The following is a 20,961-nucleotide window of genomic DNA, read 5'->3' on the forward strand; positions in this document are numbered from 1 at the left end:
ATCTGGTCACCCTGGCACCACTTCCTATCTGGTAGCAGCTTCATGGCTTCCTTCATCTTTAAACCTTTTTGTTCTGTCATGTCCTAGAACCGAACACGCCAGATCCTGCGATGGCTCCTGGCACCTAGTCGACGCTGCCTGAAAGTGAAGTGACTTGGAGTCGCGGATGGGGCTGGGGGAGCAGGAGGGGGGCGTTCTTCCTTGCTCAGCTTCAGCCGGACGATCTAGCGCCGGCGGCTGCGAGGCCCGATCCTGCTGCCCCTGAAGCCGGCGGCGGGTTCCGCCAGCGGCAGGAGCGGCAGGCTCCCCCTTCCCTCCCCTTTGGGAAGGGGCTCGGGCACGCTGCGCTAACCCGGGCCGGCGCTGAGCTCCCGGCTGAGCGTGACCCTGCCCGGCCCCAGCGCCCGGCGGCTCCGATTCCCAGGGCGGAGCCCGCCCCGCTCCGGAGCAGGAGGAGCGTGTGACTCAGCGCGGGTCCCTTTAAGAGTTGCCGGCCGGCGGCCGAGCCCGGGGTGGAGTTTCACGCCCGGGCGGCCGAGTGAGGAGCAGGCGGCGAGCCGGGCAGGTCCCCGAGCAGCACATGGAGCCGGAGCCCAGCCCAGCCCCGCGGCTTCAGCCTAGGGAGCCCCGCTTGCACCCGCCTGCCCCTCGCTGCCCCTGCCCCGCCGCCCCGAGCGCAGCGCGGATGGCCCCCGGCTGGCGGAGCCGGCTCTGGGGGGCTCTGCTGCTGCCGCTGCTGGGCCAGGCTGCCGGGGGCCCCGCGGAGCCCCAGCCCCTGCCGCCCTTCGACGCGCTCTTCGCCCGCGGCGTGGAGGCGTGTGACGGCGGCGACTACGCGGGCGCGGTGCGCTGGCTGGAGCGGGCGCTGAGCAGCCACCGGCAGCTGCGGGAGGCGCGGCTGCGCTGCGGGCTGCGCTGCCGGGAGCCCCCGGGGCGGCTCGGGCCGGGCGCCGGCGGGGACCTGCCCTTCTTCGGCTCCGTGCTGCGCCGGGCGCGCTGCCTGCGGGAGTGCGAGGGGCGCCGCCTGGGGGCCGCCTCCCGGCACCGCGCCAGCGAGGAGGTGCGGGCCGACTTCCAGCGCCGGGTGCCCTACAGCTACCTGCAGCGGGCCTACATCCAGGTGAGAGCCGGCCCCGCGACTCTCCGCCCCCCCCGGCCCCGCGACTCTCCGCCCCCCCCGGCCCCGCGACTCTCCGCCCCCCCGGCCCCGCGATTCTCCACCCCCGGCGTCCCTCCGCGGCGCCCCCCTTCCCCCGGCGTCCCTCCGCGGCTACCTTCAGCAGGCCTACATCCAGGTGAGAGCCGGGCCCCATTTATCCATCTCCAGCTTCCTTCCACCTCCACCATCCATCCCCACATCGCTTCATACAGGGTGTCCTACAACAACGTGTACTGGGTGTACTCCCAGGTGAGAGCTGGCCCTGGCCGGTCCCCTCCATCTATTCGCCTCCTCCCCTTCCCCCCCCATCCATCTACTTGCAGCAGATGTACATCCAGGTGACAGATGCCAGCCATCCTCTCCATCCATTCACTTGTCTTTCTGTTAATTCCCTTCATCCCTGTCTGTCTTCCTCATCCCTTCCACCCATCCCCTTGGCACCTGGGGCCAGATCTTTAAAGGCATACATGTTTATGAAATCGGTCTGAGTTTGGTTCCTTGGCGCTGTTGAAAATCCTACTAGGCGCCTATCTGCATCCTTAAGGTGTCTAAATACCTTTATAATCTGGCACCTGGAGCCCTACGTCTACTTGTGGTGGCATACATCGGGTGAGACTGAGGCATCCATCCATTCATCAGGCTCAGGATGCCCTGTGGAAACAGCTTCAGCAGGTGTGAACCCAAGTCAGGAACTAGCCAGTCCATCCCTTCCCCATCCACCCCTTCTTCTGTCTCCCCACCCAGCCATTCATCTGTCTCTACAGTCCCTATCCATCTCACTGGTAACACTATATGTACAATGAAGCAAAAATAATGAATGATGTAGGGGAGAGATGAGCCAATGTGAAACCCAAGTGTTGGGCTCCCTAAAGCCTAAGGAAAATGCAAACCCATGGTATCCAAAGGGATGTACTGATAAGTTGGTCCTGGACAATTATCTATGCTAAGACATTAGTTTGTGTCCTGAATTGCTATGGTTTATGCCAGTTACATTCCTTCTCCGGTTCTTTGGTGGCTGAGGACTCTCAAACTCAGTACATCATTAAAGCATCCATGTTCTTTCCTCCTAATGCAAGTTTAAAGGGGACTGGGTTAGGGTTGAAAATGACTTGCCTTACGGGAACGTTTTAAGGAAAACCCAGCAACTGTGAAGTTATGGTACAAGAGGCATTTTCATTTTAATGCAGCAGTACCTTAAACCCACTTCAGTGACACTTCCTTTCTCTCTCCCTGTGCATGTAGCAAGAGGATACATGATTTCTATTATCATATTGCATCTGCCTTTTGTCTATTTTTTGTGGTATGAAATACTTTATAGGGTACAGTAGAATCAATGTTTTTGTAGCCTCTGAAATCCTGCTTATCTGCCCCTTGTCCTGATGATTGTTCCCAAATCATCACTGTTTACTCTTCATGAAGACTGTGTTGTCTTTTTAATGAACATGCTGTGGGCAGAAAACCTCCTGGACAGCTGAGGTTGGCGGGCGCGTTCGCTCTCTCTCTCTCCCCCTCTCTCTTAATTCAAGGGTGATGCTGTATTTGCTGAGCTACCTGATACCTGCAGGAAGATGACATTTTATGGCTAACAGTATAGACACTCTTTGGGAAATTATTCTGTGCCAAGCTGAAAATGTAAAACATTGCTGGGATGTTCCCTCTGGACTTTTCCTTATTTAATTGACACAAGGTTGTAGTTGATAAAGGCAGGTGTTAAGTGGAATCTGCCCTTTTCAATGAAGAGTATGGCTTGGTGGTGGCGATTCTGCAGCAATCCACCAAAGCCAAATGGAGAAGCAAATGTCAGTACTGAAAGCATAAACGCTTGTAATGTATTAACTACACAGCGACAGAACATGGGTGACAATCATCAATCCCTGTGATTAAGGACCCACTGAAAATCGTAACTGCATTTTGTGCTTTGCTTCCTGTTCTGTAATGTCTTAGTTTGAGGTTTTTGCAATCCACAGGGCTGGAAATGCAAAGGAAAAGATTTACAGGAAGTTAACAACCCCAGCGTGCATAATGTGCAGCCCTAGAAAGAAATACCACCGGAGAAACAGGGTTATAGATTGGTCCAAATTCTGGTGTCATTGAAGCCAGAAGAACTTCCTGCAATGCGCTCTTCGTGGGCGGATGCCTTCACCTTTGTGGAGCTCAACTCAGGTCACCTTCCTGAGAAATACGCAGTTTCAACCTTTCTCCTCCTGAGAAGCAAATCCAGTGAAGTTAACAGGGTTGCCCGTGGGTTCAGGGGTCTGCCTGCATAGAGTTCACAGGAGGATATGGATTGAACCTATTATGTCTGGCTCCCTTTCAGCAAAATTACTCCATGCTTTAGGGTCTTCTTTTGTGCTTGCCAAATAAGGGCTGCCTTCCATTCCTGCTTCTGCCATCAGAGTCTGTTTTCCTCATTTAAAGGGATACAGTGAACTTGAGAACTCCTCCATTTCAAAAAGATGAGCTGAAAGAAGATTCACATACTCCACAGCAATCTCTGAGCCCCCTGCCAATGTTTGATTTTACAGCCCCCAGAGCTTATAGCGTAGATCCTGAAAGGTATTTAGGAATCTAACTTGCATTGAAATCACTGGACATTTAGGTGCCTGAAACCTTTTAAGAATCTGAGCCTGTATTCCTTCTCAAAGCATGTCTATCCCACACTGCCTCTAGGGATTTTTTTTTTTCTTTGACTACAACTATTTTAATTGGAAGTTCTAAAAATCATTTTATGGAAACCTTTCTTCTGATCTCAGGTTTTTCTGCCTTGGCCTCCAGTGAGCCTCTCAGTTTAGCACCTTTCTTGCTTAGCAAAACCATCAGTGGGGTATCTGATAGCTGGAAGAATTTCTCTCCATAACCATGTATCCGGATAGGCCCCCTAAGGTGCAGAGACTGATCCTTGTGCAAGACTGGATTTGCCTGAGTTGTACTGACCACGAGTCCTCGACGTACGTGTACTGAGAGCCAAAACCACCTCCTGTGCCAAGTCTGAGTAAACTGGTTTGGCATATTTCCCCAGGGCATGGGATACACCCCCGCCCACCCCACTAAAACTTGAAGTTGTTGGGGGGGAGTTTGAGGCAGAGGGGAGGCTGGGAAAAGGGTTGATGCATAGAGCACAACTCACCCCAGCTCTGTTCACCCACCCACAGTCCTGTCCAATGCAGCAGACACAGCTGGGGTGTGCAGAACTCCCTGAATTCCTCCCCTAATAGCCCCTCTGCACACAGGTTCTGCTGGCTTCTGAGACTTGCACATCTCTCTAGGAGGGGGTAGGGAGAGGCTTCATTTCTGTTCTGGCAACTGCTGTTTGCAACCATGTTATCTGTTCATTCACTTTAGCAAGTAGGGCCTTAAGTTCCAGACTTGCCAGGTACCTGTAGCTGCCAGTGACTTCAGGCTTTACGAGTACAACTCGCATTGCACTTGTATGTATGCTGTGTAGTTGTAGCCCTGTCAGTCCCAGGATATTGGAGACTGGTGAGATAATGTCTGTTACTGGACCAGCTTCTGCTGGTGAAAGAGACCAGCACTGGAGCCATACAGAGATGAAGCAGAGCTCTGTGTGGCTCGAAAGCTTGTCTCTCTCACCATCAGAAGTTGGTCCAACAACAGATATTCCCTCATGCGCCTTGTCTCTCAAATTGCACTTGTATGACATCTGGCGAGAGAGGCAGGCAGACTGTGACACCCTTCTTCTCCCCCCCCCGCCCCGTAGGTCTCGCTCTTAGTAGGTCTGTCTCTCACTTGGCATTTTCATTCCCAGCTCCTTTGTGCCTTTGCGGAGAAGCGTTTATTGGTGGTGGTGGTGGTTGTAATGGACCTGCTGCCTAAACACGTTGCAGACCTTCTGGAGATCCAAGCAGTGTCTTGCTTTTGCTGCTTGTCTCGAAATCAAAGAGGAAATGAGATTAAGTTAAACATCCCACTGCGTACCCTGGACAATTTCTTCCCGTCACTCTGCCGGGAGTGGGTGGGTCACTGGCTGCTGGGTACTTCCATAGATTCCCTTATGTGGTTGGACGGCAGGATTTGATGTCATTTGCGTTTTCAGAGAGAACGAACTGTATGGAATGTGCTTTCTCCGTCCCACTCCTAGTGACCTCTCGTTTGTTTAGCTCTCAGGAGGGGAGGGGAATGAACCCTTTGATGGTAATGACAAAATGGAATAAATAAAAAATGTAAGGCTTGGCACTTGTACTGTGCTTTACAAAATATGGTGCTGTATAAATACAAACTCATCCACACACCAGCCCTGTAAATCAGGGAAGGCAACTGCTATTATCCCTGCCTTGCAGATGGGGAAACTGAGTCAGAGGGCCAAATGTTCATCTCTCATGGCTGTAGCTCTACAGTAATTCCTTTGGGTCAGCGGCATTACACCAGTGAAAGTGTGATTCGAATGGTACTCAGAGGGCCTCAGTTACAATGGGATAGCTCTATTACACCATTGTGAGAGCAGAATTTGGCCCAATAATCAATGTCACTTGTCCAAGTCACTGTAGTAAGTCTGTGGAAGAGCTGGGTTTAGAAACTGAGGCTTTCTGGTGCCCAGTGCTACTTGCTGCGCTATCCTGGCCAATTCACTGGGCACCTTGCCTCTGTCTTTTTTAAATATGTGCGAAAAACACTCCTGCAATGATAGGTGGGAGTTTCTAGGTTCATGGATGATACCATACAACCCTGTTGGACCATAACCCACGAGCAGATCAGCCTTTAACTCTGTCAGTTGAGGGAAGGGGGAAAATTCTGGCTTTCGCTAACCCATAAAAGCTTAAAAATGAAACACAAATTCCTGCACAAAATGTTGATGCAAGGAAGTGTGCCCCAGGCCTGAGCAAACTCCTGCCTGATTCAAAACTGATTGAAGTCAGCTGAAAGCCTCTCCTTGATTTGGGTGGATTTTGGATCAGGGCCCTAGTGCGGGATCTATTGCAGACATTTGGCCAAGCACCCCAAAGTTCAGATGTGCCCTCTGGCCTTCTTTGAAGCCACTGGGCTGGAAACCTCCCATGCTCATGCTTCCCCAGGAGATCTCCAGTGTTTCCAGTTGGGCCAGAAATACCCCAGGGACGGCCAGAAATGGCCGTTGCCAGGTGGGCCAGTGTTTGGAAGAACAAATAAGGATTGAGAATGACGGGGCAGGGGCGCACTAATGGGAATAAAAAGATTTGAGTTCTCCAGCCCCTGGAGAAGAGAAGGGTCTGTCATGTGTTCCCAAACGCCCATTTCGTCATCAGAAGAGGCAATATGTTGAACGCGCTCTACGTCTATTACATACAGGATGTCTTGTCTCTTACAGTCCATACAGGCTGCTGTCCTTTGAGAGCCTGCTAGGCTTTGGTAGGAGGGATTTGGGGGATCACTGGTGCTGTTTGCCCTCTGGACTCTGATTTGAATTATGACTCGCTTGCTTTTGCTGCCTTGGCAATTTGGTTTGTGTCTGAATGTAGCCTGGAGGCCAAAGCTTTTGCCCTCTTTAGGGGTTTTCTCTGCTAGGCATGTGGGTTGGGGAAGTAGGAAATTGCGAGATACGACAGCATTGGCCGGTTACAAACTGCTGAGTCAGTAGCCTTGTTGGAACTTGCTGTGGACGTTCTGCCTGTGAACAGCACAAGAGAACAGAGCTCCCCATTCCCTGCACGGATTCTCACGAGTCAGGAATCCTTGGCCAAAAATAACTAGTAACTTCCTGGAAAAAATTTTGAGAGGTTGATCAAAAACAATTGCTCCTTCTAACCTCACCCTCTGGCTTTTCTCCTAGCTTCTCATTTCCTCCTTTAGTCTTTTTCTTGTCCGTCTTTTGCCTGCATTGTTTGTCATACGATCTTAATAGCCTTTGCTTCCTTCCACATTTGCTTTTCTGTTTCCAGCTCCTGAGTGCTTGCTACCTTTTTCTAACTATCCATCTCTAAACCTATGCCTCTGTCTACCCGTCTACTCAGCCTCATCTCTATTTATGCACCATGACAAGAGAGGCAGTGTAAATCCTATTTCTGTAGCCTGGAACCACTAAATACATTTCAGGTGTAATTCAGGAAAGATTTGGACGTAGGGGGGTAGGAAGCTCATTGGAGTATTATCAGGATAAAAAGTGGTTTCTGAAGAATAATAATGTCCTTGCCTCTTTCAAACACCATAGATCATTAAAATGGAAATAGTTTTAAAAATCAAATGTATGTTTACTCTTTATTCTGTTACTTTTCTGCATTTCTTTTGTCTAGGATAACGATTACAGATTAACCAGAATAACTTGTTTCTAGCCAATATTACTTTGGGGATTTCATGCATTAGTACAATGTGGCTGTCCTTAGAACAGGAGAAGGTGTGGTTTTTTTTGTTGTTTTTAAATAAAGTTGCTTCTGTTGAATTTTTTTGTTTTTAAAACTTGAAAAACTTTGTATTGATCTTCAGTTTTATTAAAAAGGTGTTTGTAAAAACACTGTATTTTGGCTAAACATGACCTTGCAATGTCCGTTTAACTACTGCATCCTATTACCAGTAATCTGTTGTTGTGAACAGATGCTACTGCTACGTTGCTCTTATACTGTAGAATGCTCTTCATCCAAGGATTTTAAAACACTTCACATTTAACTAATACAGAGAGGGAAACTGAAGCATGGGCAATTAAATGACTTGACCAAGGCCATACAACACAGCAGCAGATGGTTCAGGAAGGGAATTATTTGTTGTATTCTCATGGTACATAGGAGTCCCTGTACTGGGCACTGTATAAACACAGAACAAAATGATCATCCCTGCTTCAAAGGGTTTGTAATCTGAGTAATGTAGGAGTCCTGCAGGAGAGTGTGCTTAAATCTCCCATAGTCTGTCACTAGCACCAGCGTAAGATTTGAAATGGACCACTTGCAGCCATTAAAGGTCCCCTGGCACTTGTTGCAAGACTAGGAATGTTTACCATGGTCCTTGTGCCAAATTCCTTCCATATTCTCAAATTACTTTTTGCCTGCCTAAACTTCAAACTGCATAATTACATTGGGCCAGTTTCTCCTCTCACACTGATGTAAAGCTGGAATCACTAGATGGAAATCATGGAGGTTTTTTCTTCTGGATTTGCACCAGTATAATGGAGACTAGACGTTTTAACTCAACCCACTATTTTTAATTTCTGGCACCAAGATCATCTGCAGTGTTGCTGTGTGTTCTAAAGAGCTGCAGGGTTCAACCTCCCAGGGGGATGAATTTCAGTAGTGGAAGAAGTTACCCCTGTGTACTTTATCTTTTGGAGAATATAAAGAACTTTGGGATCATGGTATGACAGAAATGTAAATACTACTGTTATGAAAAATCCTAAGTGTACATCTCTGACTGTGGTGAATTTGCTAGAACTAGTGGAAAATGCTGTTCTCTTGGTAATCCATTGCCTTTGGCTGCCTGATGCCTAGTGGTAGATAACACAAGAAAAAGCCACTGGTTCAAAATCTGTGCTGGCACAAACGATTTAACTTATTTCTCATTAGAGGTATCACCCACTATGCTCTTTTGGGGGTCTATTTTGTTTTCATCTGACAGATGCCCTGTATCCCAGACAAATGTTGAAATAGAAATGTATGGTAATAATGTTAATAAATAGGGGGATGCTTTTATCTTGAAGACTGATTTTGCTCTGCCATTGATTAAATAGATTTCAGAGCTGGGTTCTTGGAAAATCTCTTTAATTTAGATTGTCTAAAATAGCATCCCTAGTCCTCACCCAGAGGGCAAACATTTTGGTGGTCAAAAGCTTTCCAGCCCAGAGCCTTGTGGGATGGATCTATGAAACACGACTCAGGCCTTCAGCCCTGAAGGCGGCATCCCGCTACCATTGAAGTCAGCTGGAGATGGGAATGTTCTGTCAGTCACATCAGTCCCTGAGTCTCTGAAGAAGGGTAGGAGCTCTGCAAATGAAAGTGACTCGGTCCATGTCCAGACACAGCCCATCCATTCATCTTCTCTGGACAGAGTAGCGATCCGGAAACCCCATATGGACATGTGTAGAGGGCGCTGAATGACCTTTAAATCAAGGTAACAAGGTATTAGACTCTGATCAATTTGTATGAGAAATAAACCTAAATATAAGGACTAGCTCTACCCTAAATCCATGGACTTAAGAACCTATCCTCTACTCGCTCTTGATGGCAGTGTCCTGAATGAAAACTTCTTCCACTCGCAGGCCCAGGGGTGCAGCCATGCGGGTTTCTTGGCTCCCCACCCCGCATACTGGCCCCCTTATGTGTCTCCATGCTGACTTGGGAGGGAGCTTGGAAGGTTAAAAAGGTGACTTGGGTCCTGATTTTTGGATCTCATAAGCACCCAGCACCCCCATTGATGTCAGTGGGAGCTGCAGGTGCTCTGGGCTCTCAAAATCAGGCCCTTGTTTGAGCAACAAAGCTACCAATGGTGGTGGCTTTTTTTTTTTTTTTAAATGGTGTGAACATAAAATATGATTGTTACAAGTTGGGCTGAGATCCACCCAGCTCATTTCACAAAAGCCACTCGACAACCACCAGATAGCAATGACTGGACGTGATCCTGCAAGGTGCTGAGAGCGTCCTCAGTTCCCTTGCAAGGGGCCTAAGTACCTCCCAGTATTGGGTACCTGGGCTCGATTTGAACCAGCGGCCTGGAGCTGAAATGCTTTAGTCCTCCTCTTGTCAATTTCAACTGGAGAGTAAAGTTTCCCCATGTGGGTGTTGGGGTCTCCTCTCTCCTCGAAGCCCGTTGTGGGGAGGATAAGGGTCATAATGGGGGGTGGAGGGGAAGGAGGACGGCTCTGGTAATGACAAGAGAATCAATCCTTTCTTTTCAAGCCAGGGCCCTGTTCCTGATCCTACTGAAGTCAAAGGAAGCTAGACTGGATCCTAAAGGGCTGTTAATATAAACTGATACTGCACAGAACTGGTTCCTGTATCAAACCACTTCCCCAAGTAGGTGTTCAGAGGCATTAAGAGGGGATGGGGGCTGATTCTGATTTCTGTTACACCCGTATGAATTTGGAATGACTCCACTGAAGTCTCCAGAGTTGCTCTGCATTTACATGGGGGAAGGCCTGTGGTCTTTAGTAGCAATTCTGACTGCAGGGAGCACAGCCTTCGAAGTTCCTTGGTTATTCTAGTTTCTGACTAATCCTAGGCAATAATGTTCATGAAGCAAGGACTTTAATTCCTAGGTCTCTGAGGACTGATCCTGGTGAGGGGTTTGAGTGTCTACATGCAAGGGGCAGATAGCTAAACAGCATTCCTTAGCCACGCCATACTGTCCAGCCAACCACCTCCTCACCACCGCAACTGGGCATTTAACTGACCTTCTGAGGCTGACAGCCAGGGTCGTGGATTCGCCACTGAATAATTATATCAACAAAAATAGTATCTTGATCCCAGATCATCAATGTCCTTTTCTCCTTCCTTGGAGGGGAAGCCAAACCCACATGTATTAACTGGAATGCAGGGCAGAGTTTGGCTGTGGCCTATCCGAGCTGGAGGCCAAATATTTTCTTGTCGCTTCTTGTTGGTTTATATAATTTAAAAAAAAAAAAAAAAGGGAAAACATGTTCCTTCGGGCCTGTATAAAAGGATGACTTGTGCTCATAACTGGACTGGAACAAGATGGCTGGCTGTCCCTCGCCCTGAGAATGCCATTGCATTGCTCACCACCCTGCAACTCCAACCTTGCCATGTGCAGATGCAGCAGAATTATCTTTGCAAGCTGGTGTGTTTTTCAGCTGCCCCTGGTGTGGTGCGTTTTAAGCTTAATCTTTATTGATGTAAAGCATGCAGATGCGGTGTTCAGGAGTAAAAAAGGGCAGAGCTGGCACAAGGCTTGCTTCATTAGCATGATGGGTCTCACGGCAGGTGCTAAGCTTTCAACTTACAACAGGCATGGGCAGGCAAAATTAATAGCGTGATGTTCAAGGTTGTAGTTAAAAACAGAAAGCATTGAAGATTGGATGTGAAGGAGGAATCAGACCTACTGAGGCATCATAAGTAATGAAGCGCATGAAAGTGATGAACTATATGTAAGCGGGGGAATGGTCCCACTACTGTGGGGAACTTTCCTGGCTTCTGCACTACCCCGGTGAAGTGGGCTAGTGAAAGGATCTGAGTCCTCGCTCCCACTTCCTTTACCCTTGAGGGCTCCCCTTCCACTCTCCTGTCTGGCAGAGTCCTTGTAACCCTAACAAGGCTGGGCCCAGGTTTCCTGGGGGGCTCGACCCCCAACCCTGCTGCGGTCACCTAGGACAAGTGCCAGGGTGTCCCCACTCCAGGGTACTCTCTCTGCACTGGGCACCTCCCTGACCCACTGATCATTGCATACAATTTAAAGCAAATGCAAGTTATTTAATCAACAATTAATTAAAAAAAAAAAAAGAATAAGGAAAAATGGGAAAGGAAAGGTTAAAGGAAAACACATCACCCCGCTCTGTGGCAGGGACCATCGCAAACAATGTCGCTGGAACATCAGGGCAGTTCAGTCTGTGGCCCCTGCCCAGGCCCTGGCTGTGCTACAGGGATGCTGCGGGTTGGACATTTGCAGTGGTGGTGGCCGCACACCTCCAGGCTTTGGGCGGTGAGACCCTTCCTTCTTCCCAGTGTCAGCCCCCTGTCGGGTTAAGATCCCCCTCCCAGTCTGGCCTCCAAGGACCCTTGGCTGGGGGTGTCTCTCTGCACTGGGCCCTTTGCCCAGGGTCCCCCCTTGGCTGGCCCCAGTTGCTCACCGCACCCGGCTCCAGACTGCTCCAGCCCCAGCTACACTGTTCTAGCTCCAGCTCCATTCTGTGTCAGCACGGGGCGGCTGCTGCTGCTCTGCCTCCAGCCCCCTGGGCTGCTGCTCTGGCCCCTCTGGCTCTGTGGCTTGAGCCCTGCTCCCAGGACAGGTCTGCTCTGTGGGTCTCAGTCTGGTTCCTCCTGCTTCCGTTACTCTGCTCCCAGCTCTGACCTGCATCCTGGGCTGCTTTTCTGGCCCCTCTGGCTGGCTCAGCTCTATTTCCTAGCTCAGCTTGGGCCCTGGCTCTCTCCTTAGCTCAGCCCCACTCTGTCTGACCCAGGCAATTACAGCTCATATGGAGGACAGGACCCACCCTGGCCTCCTGACTCCCTGATTAACCCTGTCAATCAGACTGACCTGGAGCATTGGCCTCTCTCCATTCTTGTAGTAGTGGGACCTAGCCAACCCCTCCCCCCCCCCAAATGTTAGTAAGAGGACAACAGTCCTCTTACATATACATGCAGCCAAGTTTTTCAAAAACGAGGGACCTGACATCAGGCTCCTAAATCCATACTTAGGCTCCTCAAATAAATATCCTATTTCTTCAGTTGTGCCTACTGCCCACAACTCCTGCCGAAGACTGCAGGAGCTGCTGGTTACTCAGCTCTTTCAGGTCACTTATTTACATTTTTTTTATAGGCACACAGGAGTCTAATGTCTGGCCTCCATTTTTGCAAAAATCTGAACCCCAGTTCATTGCATGTCTCCTAGTGAGTTGCCCAATGTTTGTGAGGAATGAAGTGCTGGTTTACTGTTGATGGCCAATCAGCTAAGGGTGATGTAGTGACTCAGGGGATCCGTATGGATGCCTCCATCACCAGCGCACACACAGTTGTTGGTTTGCATCTGGCCTGGTTCAGAGGTGATGGGGAGTTGTTGACTTGGGATGGCTATTTGGTGGGTCTCAGTCTGGTTCCTCATGCACAAGTGTTAACATTGTAATAGGCTCTCCGGGGAGAGTGCTAAATAGGCATAAACAGAGACAGTACCACTTCTTTGTACCTAGAGGTGCCCACATCCCCCTCACGTCAGGAGTTGGGCATTGTGGGGAGACGTGTGATCCGTGCGGTGTATCAGTTCTATGGTCACAGAACTTCAGAACTGGTTTCCAGCGGAGCCAGACGCTCACAACTCTAAGTGATGTCAGTAGAAGTGGAAGGGACTCAACACCTCTTGAGATTGGCTGGATGCCTTTTCCTGGGCACTGAAAACAGCATTACATTAACAACATAACAGGAGAGCTGAAATTAGACTCATACTATGCACAACATTATTCTGGAGACTTGAGATGAATGAGCTGGCCTGGCTTTTGCCAATGCACTAGGAGGATTTTGCAGAAGGAAGTGCCAATAACGGAGATGCTGGAGGCAGCTTCCAGGAGTCCCTTGTTATCATCTCCCCTAATTGAAGAGGGGAGTTTAATGAGATTGTGTCATAATCACTCCATGTATGGCTCCCAACCGGAGAGGATCTGTTCCCAGGGCTCAGACAAATACTTCTGGAGAGCATCTTATTTTACCTTTGGAACATATCAAAGGCCTAGAAAAGCTCTCATTTGAAGAGAGATTGAAAAGTTTGGGATTATTTATCTTTGGAAGGATATGAACAAGAGGCAGGGTAGAATAAGATGTGAGATAATGAATGGTCTCGAAGGTAGATCAGGAACTTCCCTTCTTCTTGTATTCTAAATCAAGAAGAGCAGGACATCTGGTGAAACACAAAGTTGGGAAATTCAAAACTGATATACTTGGTCTTACCATGCGTAATTAGACGGTGGAACACACTCCCACAGGAAGTTGTTGAGGCCAAGAATTAAAAAGATTAAAAAAGGGATTGAATATATAAATAGCAAGAATATTCAGAATGTCATAATGACAATAAAAATGTTGGCCGGGATATTAAAGCTTGTGCCTCAGGACTTAAGCCAATCATTAATGATTAGAAATCAGGTTGAGATCTAGTGTGGGGGGAGCAGATTATCCAACAGCTATTGCTGTGGGTTTCTTGCATCATCCTCTGAAGCATCTGGTTTAACTCTAGAATCTCCCATGCCTCAGGGCGCTTGAGGCAGCCCATTTTCCCCCCACTCTTGTCTATCCAGAGCAAGATGTTTTATCCCATCGTAAGTTGTCCCCATGACGGTAATATACTTTTCTGATAAGTCATTCTTTGTCCTCCATGTCTTCTCTTCTCTCCAAATGGGATCCCGTGTAAGACATGCCTGGTGCTTGTGCCACATGGTAGCGTGATGGCATGGCCAAACCACTGTAGCTGTCTCTGTCCAGTTACTGAATCTGCAGTCCACTGACCTGTGTAGTACAACACTTCCACGTGGGTTACACAATCTCTCCTATGAATTCCCAAGGTGATTCTTAAACAAAGCTGTAGTCAGCTTCCTTTTTATGTATTTCCACCATCTGACATGTTTCCAAAGTATACAGTAGTAGTGGGAAGACAATAGCATTGTACAATCTCATTTTAGTACATCGATGTATCTTTCTATTCTTCCAGATGTTTGACAAATGGGAAAATATCATCTGCAAAATCGAAGTCTCACACTTCTCTTGCTCAAACAATGCCAGAGTCCTCTGCAGTAGCCATCACCCTTCTCATCACAAAGTCTAACAGTGCAGAAGTGAAGAGGGGATAGTATGCAATCTTGCCTTGGACCAGTAACAATCTTAAACCACTCAGTGTATCTGCTCTCTGTCCTCGTACAGCACAGAGACTCATCCTACAAAGCTTTTATCTAATTAACCTCTTTTTGCTGGAATTCCATAGTGTCTCAGGATCTTCCAGAAGGCTTCTCAGTGGACACTATGAAACATTTTTCATAAAATCAACAAACAACCATCTTTTGCTGGTATTCTAAGTCTTTCTCATTGAGTCTTCTCAAATATGGTCTGAATATAACCCACCTGATCAAAATCCAGCCAGTTCTTCCCTGAGTACTTGATCAGCATCAATTTTCATCCTATTTGAAATGATAATGCAAAATACCTTTCCAGGAACACACAGGAGTTTCATTAGGGTTACCAACTCTCCAGGATTGTCCTGGAGTCTCCAAGAATTAAAGATTGTCATGTGATGAAACCTCCAGGAATACGTCCAATCAAAATTGGCAACTCTGTCACTCTTCTCCAGCTATCGCAAAGAAGCTGGTCCCCCCTTTTTTAGGAAGTTTACAGACCTCTTCTTCCTCAGTCTTTAGTACAGTTCTACTTTCCCCAAACCATTTTGTACAACCTGTGCATGTATGACCATTTATGTAATTCATCATCACTTTGACACCAGCTTTTAACATTTCAACCATCTATGTTATCATATCCTGGTGCTTTACAACCCTATAGTTGGTTTGTAGCGTTAGTTACTTCCTCAAAGGTGATTACTTCCAATGATCTAGGCAAGTCTGCTATCTCTTCTCATCTCTCAATGTGTGTTAGTGATTCTGGCTGGTTAAGCACAGCCTGGAGAGGTTCCATTCAATGGATTTTCTTTATTCTGTGGTTAAAATTGTACCATCCTGAGCCTTCACAATGCCAAAATGGTTCAAGAATTGTGATGTCAGTTTAGCTACTGGAATATGCTTTTTAGAATCTCCTCTCTCGTTCAAATCCTCCGCTTGTCTTGATTTATTTTCCATCCATTCTCTCATCTTAATCGTTTTCAGAATCAGGACCTTACTGACAAGGCAGGAGAACACAGGAACTATCCAAAAGGTTAAGCACCTGAGTAACTTTGCACCTATTGAACTCAACCAGCTAGATTCTGCTCTTCACTACTCCAGTTTCATACTGCTGTAGACCCAGGGAGTTCAGTGGCATTATTCTACACTTACACTGGTTTAACTAAGCAGAATTTGGCTCAGTGGAGCTACTCTCCTATGTCATGTTATCATGTGCATGAGTGTTTGTTTGCAGGATCAAGGCCTTAGTCAATTATCGCTTCTGGAAAAGACCCATATTGACATCCATGGAGGAGCAGAAAAAACTCTTACATGTTTTCTTAAAGGAATGTACTACAGGACATTTCTAGGACTAGATACTATTTTAAGGAAACTGGATTTTTATTGGTTTCAGAGTAGCAGCCGTGTTAGTCTGTATTCGCAAAAAGAAAAGGAGTACTTGTGGCACCTTAGAGACTAACAAATTTATTAGAGCATAAGCTTTCGTGAGCTACAGCCCACTTCATCGGATGCAGCTTACGAAAGCTTATGCTCTAATAAATTTGTTAGTCTCTAAGGTGCCACAAGTACTCCTTTTCTTTTTGGATTTTTATTCGATTTTATTCTATTTCCTCTGCTCCCCAGTATTTAGAAGGGATTGCCCAGCGAGAGCAGCCATGTGTCAACAAGAATGATCTTGACCTAAATGACGGCATGGTGTGTGTAAATCTGCAAGTGACTAAATCCCTTTATAAATCACTATCTCCGCAGTGCCTAAGACCCTGCTTACATGCCTGATCTGTGAGTGTTACCAGTCTAATGCATGTGTGGGCAGGCAGCGAGTAACTGTCTAAGCTAGTTAATACGCTGGAAAAGGAGTAATGCTTTATCACAGGGTCGGTGGCGTCGATCCAGGAGTTGGGGTTAAGCCATCTCCCTCTGGCTTGGGGAAAGACAATTGCCTGGCGTGAGTGTGGGAATTTGCAGGGTAGTGGGGTAAGGCTGGCTGCAGGGAATGACTTAATTATTCCCCACCCCCACCCCCCGGCACACTATAAGACAAGCTGTGGGTCTTTGGTACTGTGGCTGGTGGGGACAGTCCAGGAGGAAGGATCTCTGAGTGGACACCTGAGGGTTTTCGCTCCCAGGGTTAGGCTGAACTGAACCATGCTTTACCCTTTGCTTTGGCTTCTGGGCCATAAAGGGACAGGACATTCTTGGCATTCACCTCTTGCTTCTGCAGTAGCATTCACTCCCTCCCGAGGTGTGGTGGCTCCTCTGCTGCTCCGGCTGGCCTGCCTCACCCACGCCATTGTACCGTCCCTTACGCCAGCGATAAAACCTCCCTTGCCTGCCAGCAGGTTCTCGGCGCTGGCGTGGACGTGTACTGTGCCATCTGCCCCTGCGGGGCAGTAGTTTCGGTGGCCGGTAAACATACGTATTATGGGAAAATGCAGGGCGGGGTGGGGCCGTTTGGCCTCTGGTTCCAGGCACTGCTGGTCAGCAGTGATGAGGGTCGTCACCAACTGATAGCTGTGTGGGATGGGTGCAGGAAGGGCAGGTGTCTGCCTAGTTCCTAATTTCCACATCTCACACACCGCTTTCTCTGCTGGTGCTGCATTGGCACCGTTGTAGAGAGATCCAGGACCCAAGGGTGGGCCCTGGGGGCCTCTTTCTGCTATGGGTGGGTCTGTTCGTCCTGGGTTGAGGCATCTTGGCAGGGACCATTGTGGTGGGCAACTTGTCCGCAGTCAAGCCTGTATCCTGTCTGTGGACGGACAGAGGATGCGAGTTTCCCCAGGCAGTCAATCCTGCCCCTGTCACCAGAATCACGTGCAGGTAAATGGAAGAAAGGCTGAGTGGAGAAAATCAATATCACTGTCGGCAGAAACGTGATACTTTTGGGCCTAGGTTCCCTGCATCCTGGATTTGTAATTCTAGCCCATTTCCTTGACTGGAGGCAAATGTCCTGTGTGTGCCTCTGATCAGCAGCTCATCGCCAAACCAGAACACTAAATGCGGGTTAAAGTGCTTTACAGAAACTTCCTATTTTGTTCCTGCAACCCCACAGCTAGTGCAGGCCATGTTCCCTGTCCCCATGTCTCCTCCCTGGCGTGGCCGCTATGGCCTTTTAAAGATAACAGTCTGCGCCTCCCAGACATGGTGTAAATAGAGCTGTCACCCAAGTGCCTGTTGCTATCAAGGAGGAAACACCTTGGGCTTTCTGGCATCACGGCTTTGGAATGTTTGACTCCAGGGGCACAGTGGGTGGCTGGCACATAAAACCGTCATCAGGGCATGTAGCAGCACACACCAGCTGGACAGCATCCAGGGTGCTAGACTTGCAGCAATGTCCATCTGTAATGGGTAGGAAGCAGCTAGGATTCCTCTTGTGAGTGAGGGACAGGCAGATCCCCTCCTTTCCTTTTCCTGGCCACCACCCCCCACCGCCCGGAGATTTTCCAAGGGATTTTTTTCATAGGGATGTTTCTGCTGGGTCATCTGGTCCAGTAGCCCTCAAACTTTCACCACTAAGAGTCCACAAACCAGCTGAGGATTTTTAGCTGCCCCACAACTCCCCCAGTCCTTCACAGCTGCTAGAAACTACAGCTGCTTTCGGGTGTGAGATGCTGGGTCTGAGTGGAGGGCTGATTTTCCCCCTGTCCTCAGCCACCGGTGCTCTCACTTGGCAAAGGGTCAGGTTTTGACGCTATGCCGAAGGATACTAAATGTCTCCTAACATCCTGCAATACCTGTAATCCTAGAGGGTTCAGTACCATCCTCCTCACACGGGCTGGCCCAGAGGGTGCATTTTGACTAAGCCTTAGAAATCTGAATCCATCCTGTGACTGCTAAAGCTCTGGGAATCGAATGTTCTCAAACTCCGGCCCTGAACTTAGATGAGGAGAGCAGCCCATCTCTGGGGACTCATTCCTTGCCTGATTGCTGCATGAGTTTTAAACATTCAGCAGAACATGCTTTGGAAAATGACTTTGCAATGGGGCATGAGGTTATCCAAGGGGTTGTTTTTAACTCCAGTTCACTGTTGTTTTAATCACCATGCTTCTGTTTTGCATGACTATTTCTGGATCCTCTCTTTGAAATGCTGATATATGATACTTCTTTAGTCCCGTTAAAGTTTTTTGAATCTGAACCAAACCAGTTACGTAGACCTGAATGATCACTTAGATTAATTTCTGTTCTTGAAAGTTAGAGGGTTTAAAGTTGTTTCTGAGTTCTTACAAATCCACGCACTGCCTTAGAGCAACAGAAAATATGCAGCGTACAACCATCCTACCCTCCGAGTTTGGAATAAGACCTATTAGATAAGGACTAAAGTTGGGGCATATTTCAGATGTATTCTTTACATTCCTGTTTGGGAATAAACTACCAGCAACTTTGAAAATGATCCGTGGAGAGTAGAATAAATGAGCACAGTTACCCGAAGAATTCAAATGCTCTTAGTTTTTTTGTGTGTGTTTAATATTGCAATAAGCAAAATGTGCAAAAGGAAGTCTTTTCAGATGCATGGGTGATGAGTGCACCCTTGCACATGCTCGGTACATTTCATTGACCTATTCTACATGTGCACTGAGACTCTTAGAGCCAGGGGTCACAAAAACTAAATTCTCTTCTCACTTGCACCTGGGCTGCACCACTGAAGCAGGAGGGCTTGCTCAGGTGTAAATGAAAGCAGAATTTGGCCCAGTATCTGCAGGATTACTTCATCCAGCACTAAAATGCAGCCATCTCTGGGGTGGAGGACAGCAGCTTTGGGAAGTTAAGTATTGAATTGAAGTGAAGAGTCAGTTTAGCTCTCTGTTCCCCATACAGGAGTGGTTATAGCATGCCAATAGTGCTGTAGTCTGCCAAGTACATAAAAGCTACTACACTGGCAGCCTTATTTTTCAAAGGCCAAGTTGGGTGGTTGGCTCAGATTGCAAACTTCCAGCTGAGATTTTTGACTCCCCCGAGGTCTGTGAGTGTGTGTTTGGGATCTGACTCATATCTAGTTTAAAAACAAAAAAAGACAGGAGGGCTAGTATGTGAAGGGGAGGAAGGAAAAATCCTTTTCTCTTGGATATAGCTACAATTTCCTTTTTCTGGGAGTATGTCAAGTCCAAGCAAGGACAGCAGGCCCTCGCTAAACTAGCTCTGTCATTTTCTTTTGCTACAACAGTTGTATGGTAGAGTTAAGCCCCTGGTGTATTCTCCCCTTTCTGCACCAGGAAGCCTGTCTTTGTGCTTATTGCATTCAGAGCTCTCGCTTCATATTCCTGAACACTCCTTTCTTGGCCGGCTTTTATTTGGACCAATGCAGAACATCACCCCCACCCCCTTCTTATCTGGGAACACTGTTTGGCTCAGGCAAAGACTTTGCCCTCCCAGTGACCTATGACAACAACAGGAGGATGTCAGTGCTAGAAAATTTCACTCCAGCCAGAGGTACAAACAGAATGCAGCCAGAAATAGCAGTGCTGTACGGTTACTGAGCTGTGTGCTGGGCCCTGGCTCTTGGAGCCAAGGGTGACAAAGACTACAACCCAAGGGGACCTACTCTGGTTAGCTGATATATGGCTCCTGAACCTGGTTTTGTCAGTGTTCATTGCCGGGTGCTCAGCTGCGAAACCACCAGTTTCCTGTGGGGAGACAGATCTCCAGGCTTTGCCGTCTATATGGTGTAACAGCACCGGTAAATCGGTCCCTATTATATTCTTGGCCACTCAGTTTGAGGACCATATGTCCCAAAGCCGCTACAGCAAACAGCAGGAGTCTGGCCAGTCCCCGAAGGCTGGATCGGGAAAATGTTTTCTTGCTCCTGCCTGTTGATGGAAACAAAAGCTTTCATTTGGGTCAAAGGTGTTCCTGTTCTCATCAAACATTTGAAAAATTTCCCTGAGAATGGCTGTTTTCTGCCGAAATGTCCATTTCGATGAAGATGCTATTTTCAGCCAAAAAATGATGATGTTGAGCAGCTCTGCATCCCGCCCAGCTGTGAATCCCCCTGGGGAAATGGCCGCGTCTGCATCCTAGTCCCATCCCCTGGGTGCCGGGCTTTCCTTCTAAATCTTGCTCTAGCAACATCCTCCCTCCTCGTGCTCAGCTCTGCAAAGTCAGGTTGAGTTGGGTAGGTGTCTCAGCCATTTGATTAGCATGCACGTGTGTGTGTGTGTGTGTGTGTGCGCACATATGTACAAGCAGAGTGGGCCATTTGCTGCTGGTGACTTTGTTCTGCACTGGCCTAGCCATTGCTGTTAGTGTTGGATTCAGGAGGGATTCCTTAGCATTTACATTCCGCTCCTGCTTGGCGGTCCTGCATTTTATTGTCTTCCTTTAATGTATTCTCTAGTTAGAAAAATAAACTTATCTACAA

The 20,961-nt window shown here is 48.1% G+C and overlaps 1 protein-coding gene across 1 annotated transcript in view; it reads left to right on the forward strand.

Annotated features, from left to right (window-relative positions):
- The first annotated feature begins 497 nt into the window (after positions 1 to 497).
- Positions 498 to 20,961, forward strand: part of P3H2 (prolyl 3-hydroxylase 2) — a 121,391-nt gene continuing 100,927 nt past the window's right edge. The window contains exon 1 of the mRNA XM_038416793.2: positions 498 to 1,120. Within this exon, the coding sequence (XP_038272721.1) occupies positions 581 to 1,120 (540 nt within the window). The 5' untranslated portion in view covers positions 498 to 580. The remainder of the gene's footprint in view (positions 1,121 to 20,961) is intronic.

The sequence above is a fragment of the Dermochelys coriacea genome, chromosome 9, assembly GCF_009764565.3.
Source record: "Dermochelys coriacea isolate rDerCor1 chromosome 9, rDerCor1.pri.v4, whole genome shotgun sequence".
Taxonomy (NCBI): Eukaryota; Metazoa; Chordata; order Testudines; family Dermochelyidae; genus Dermochelys; species Dermochelys coriacea.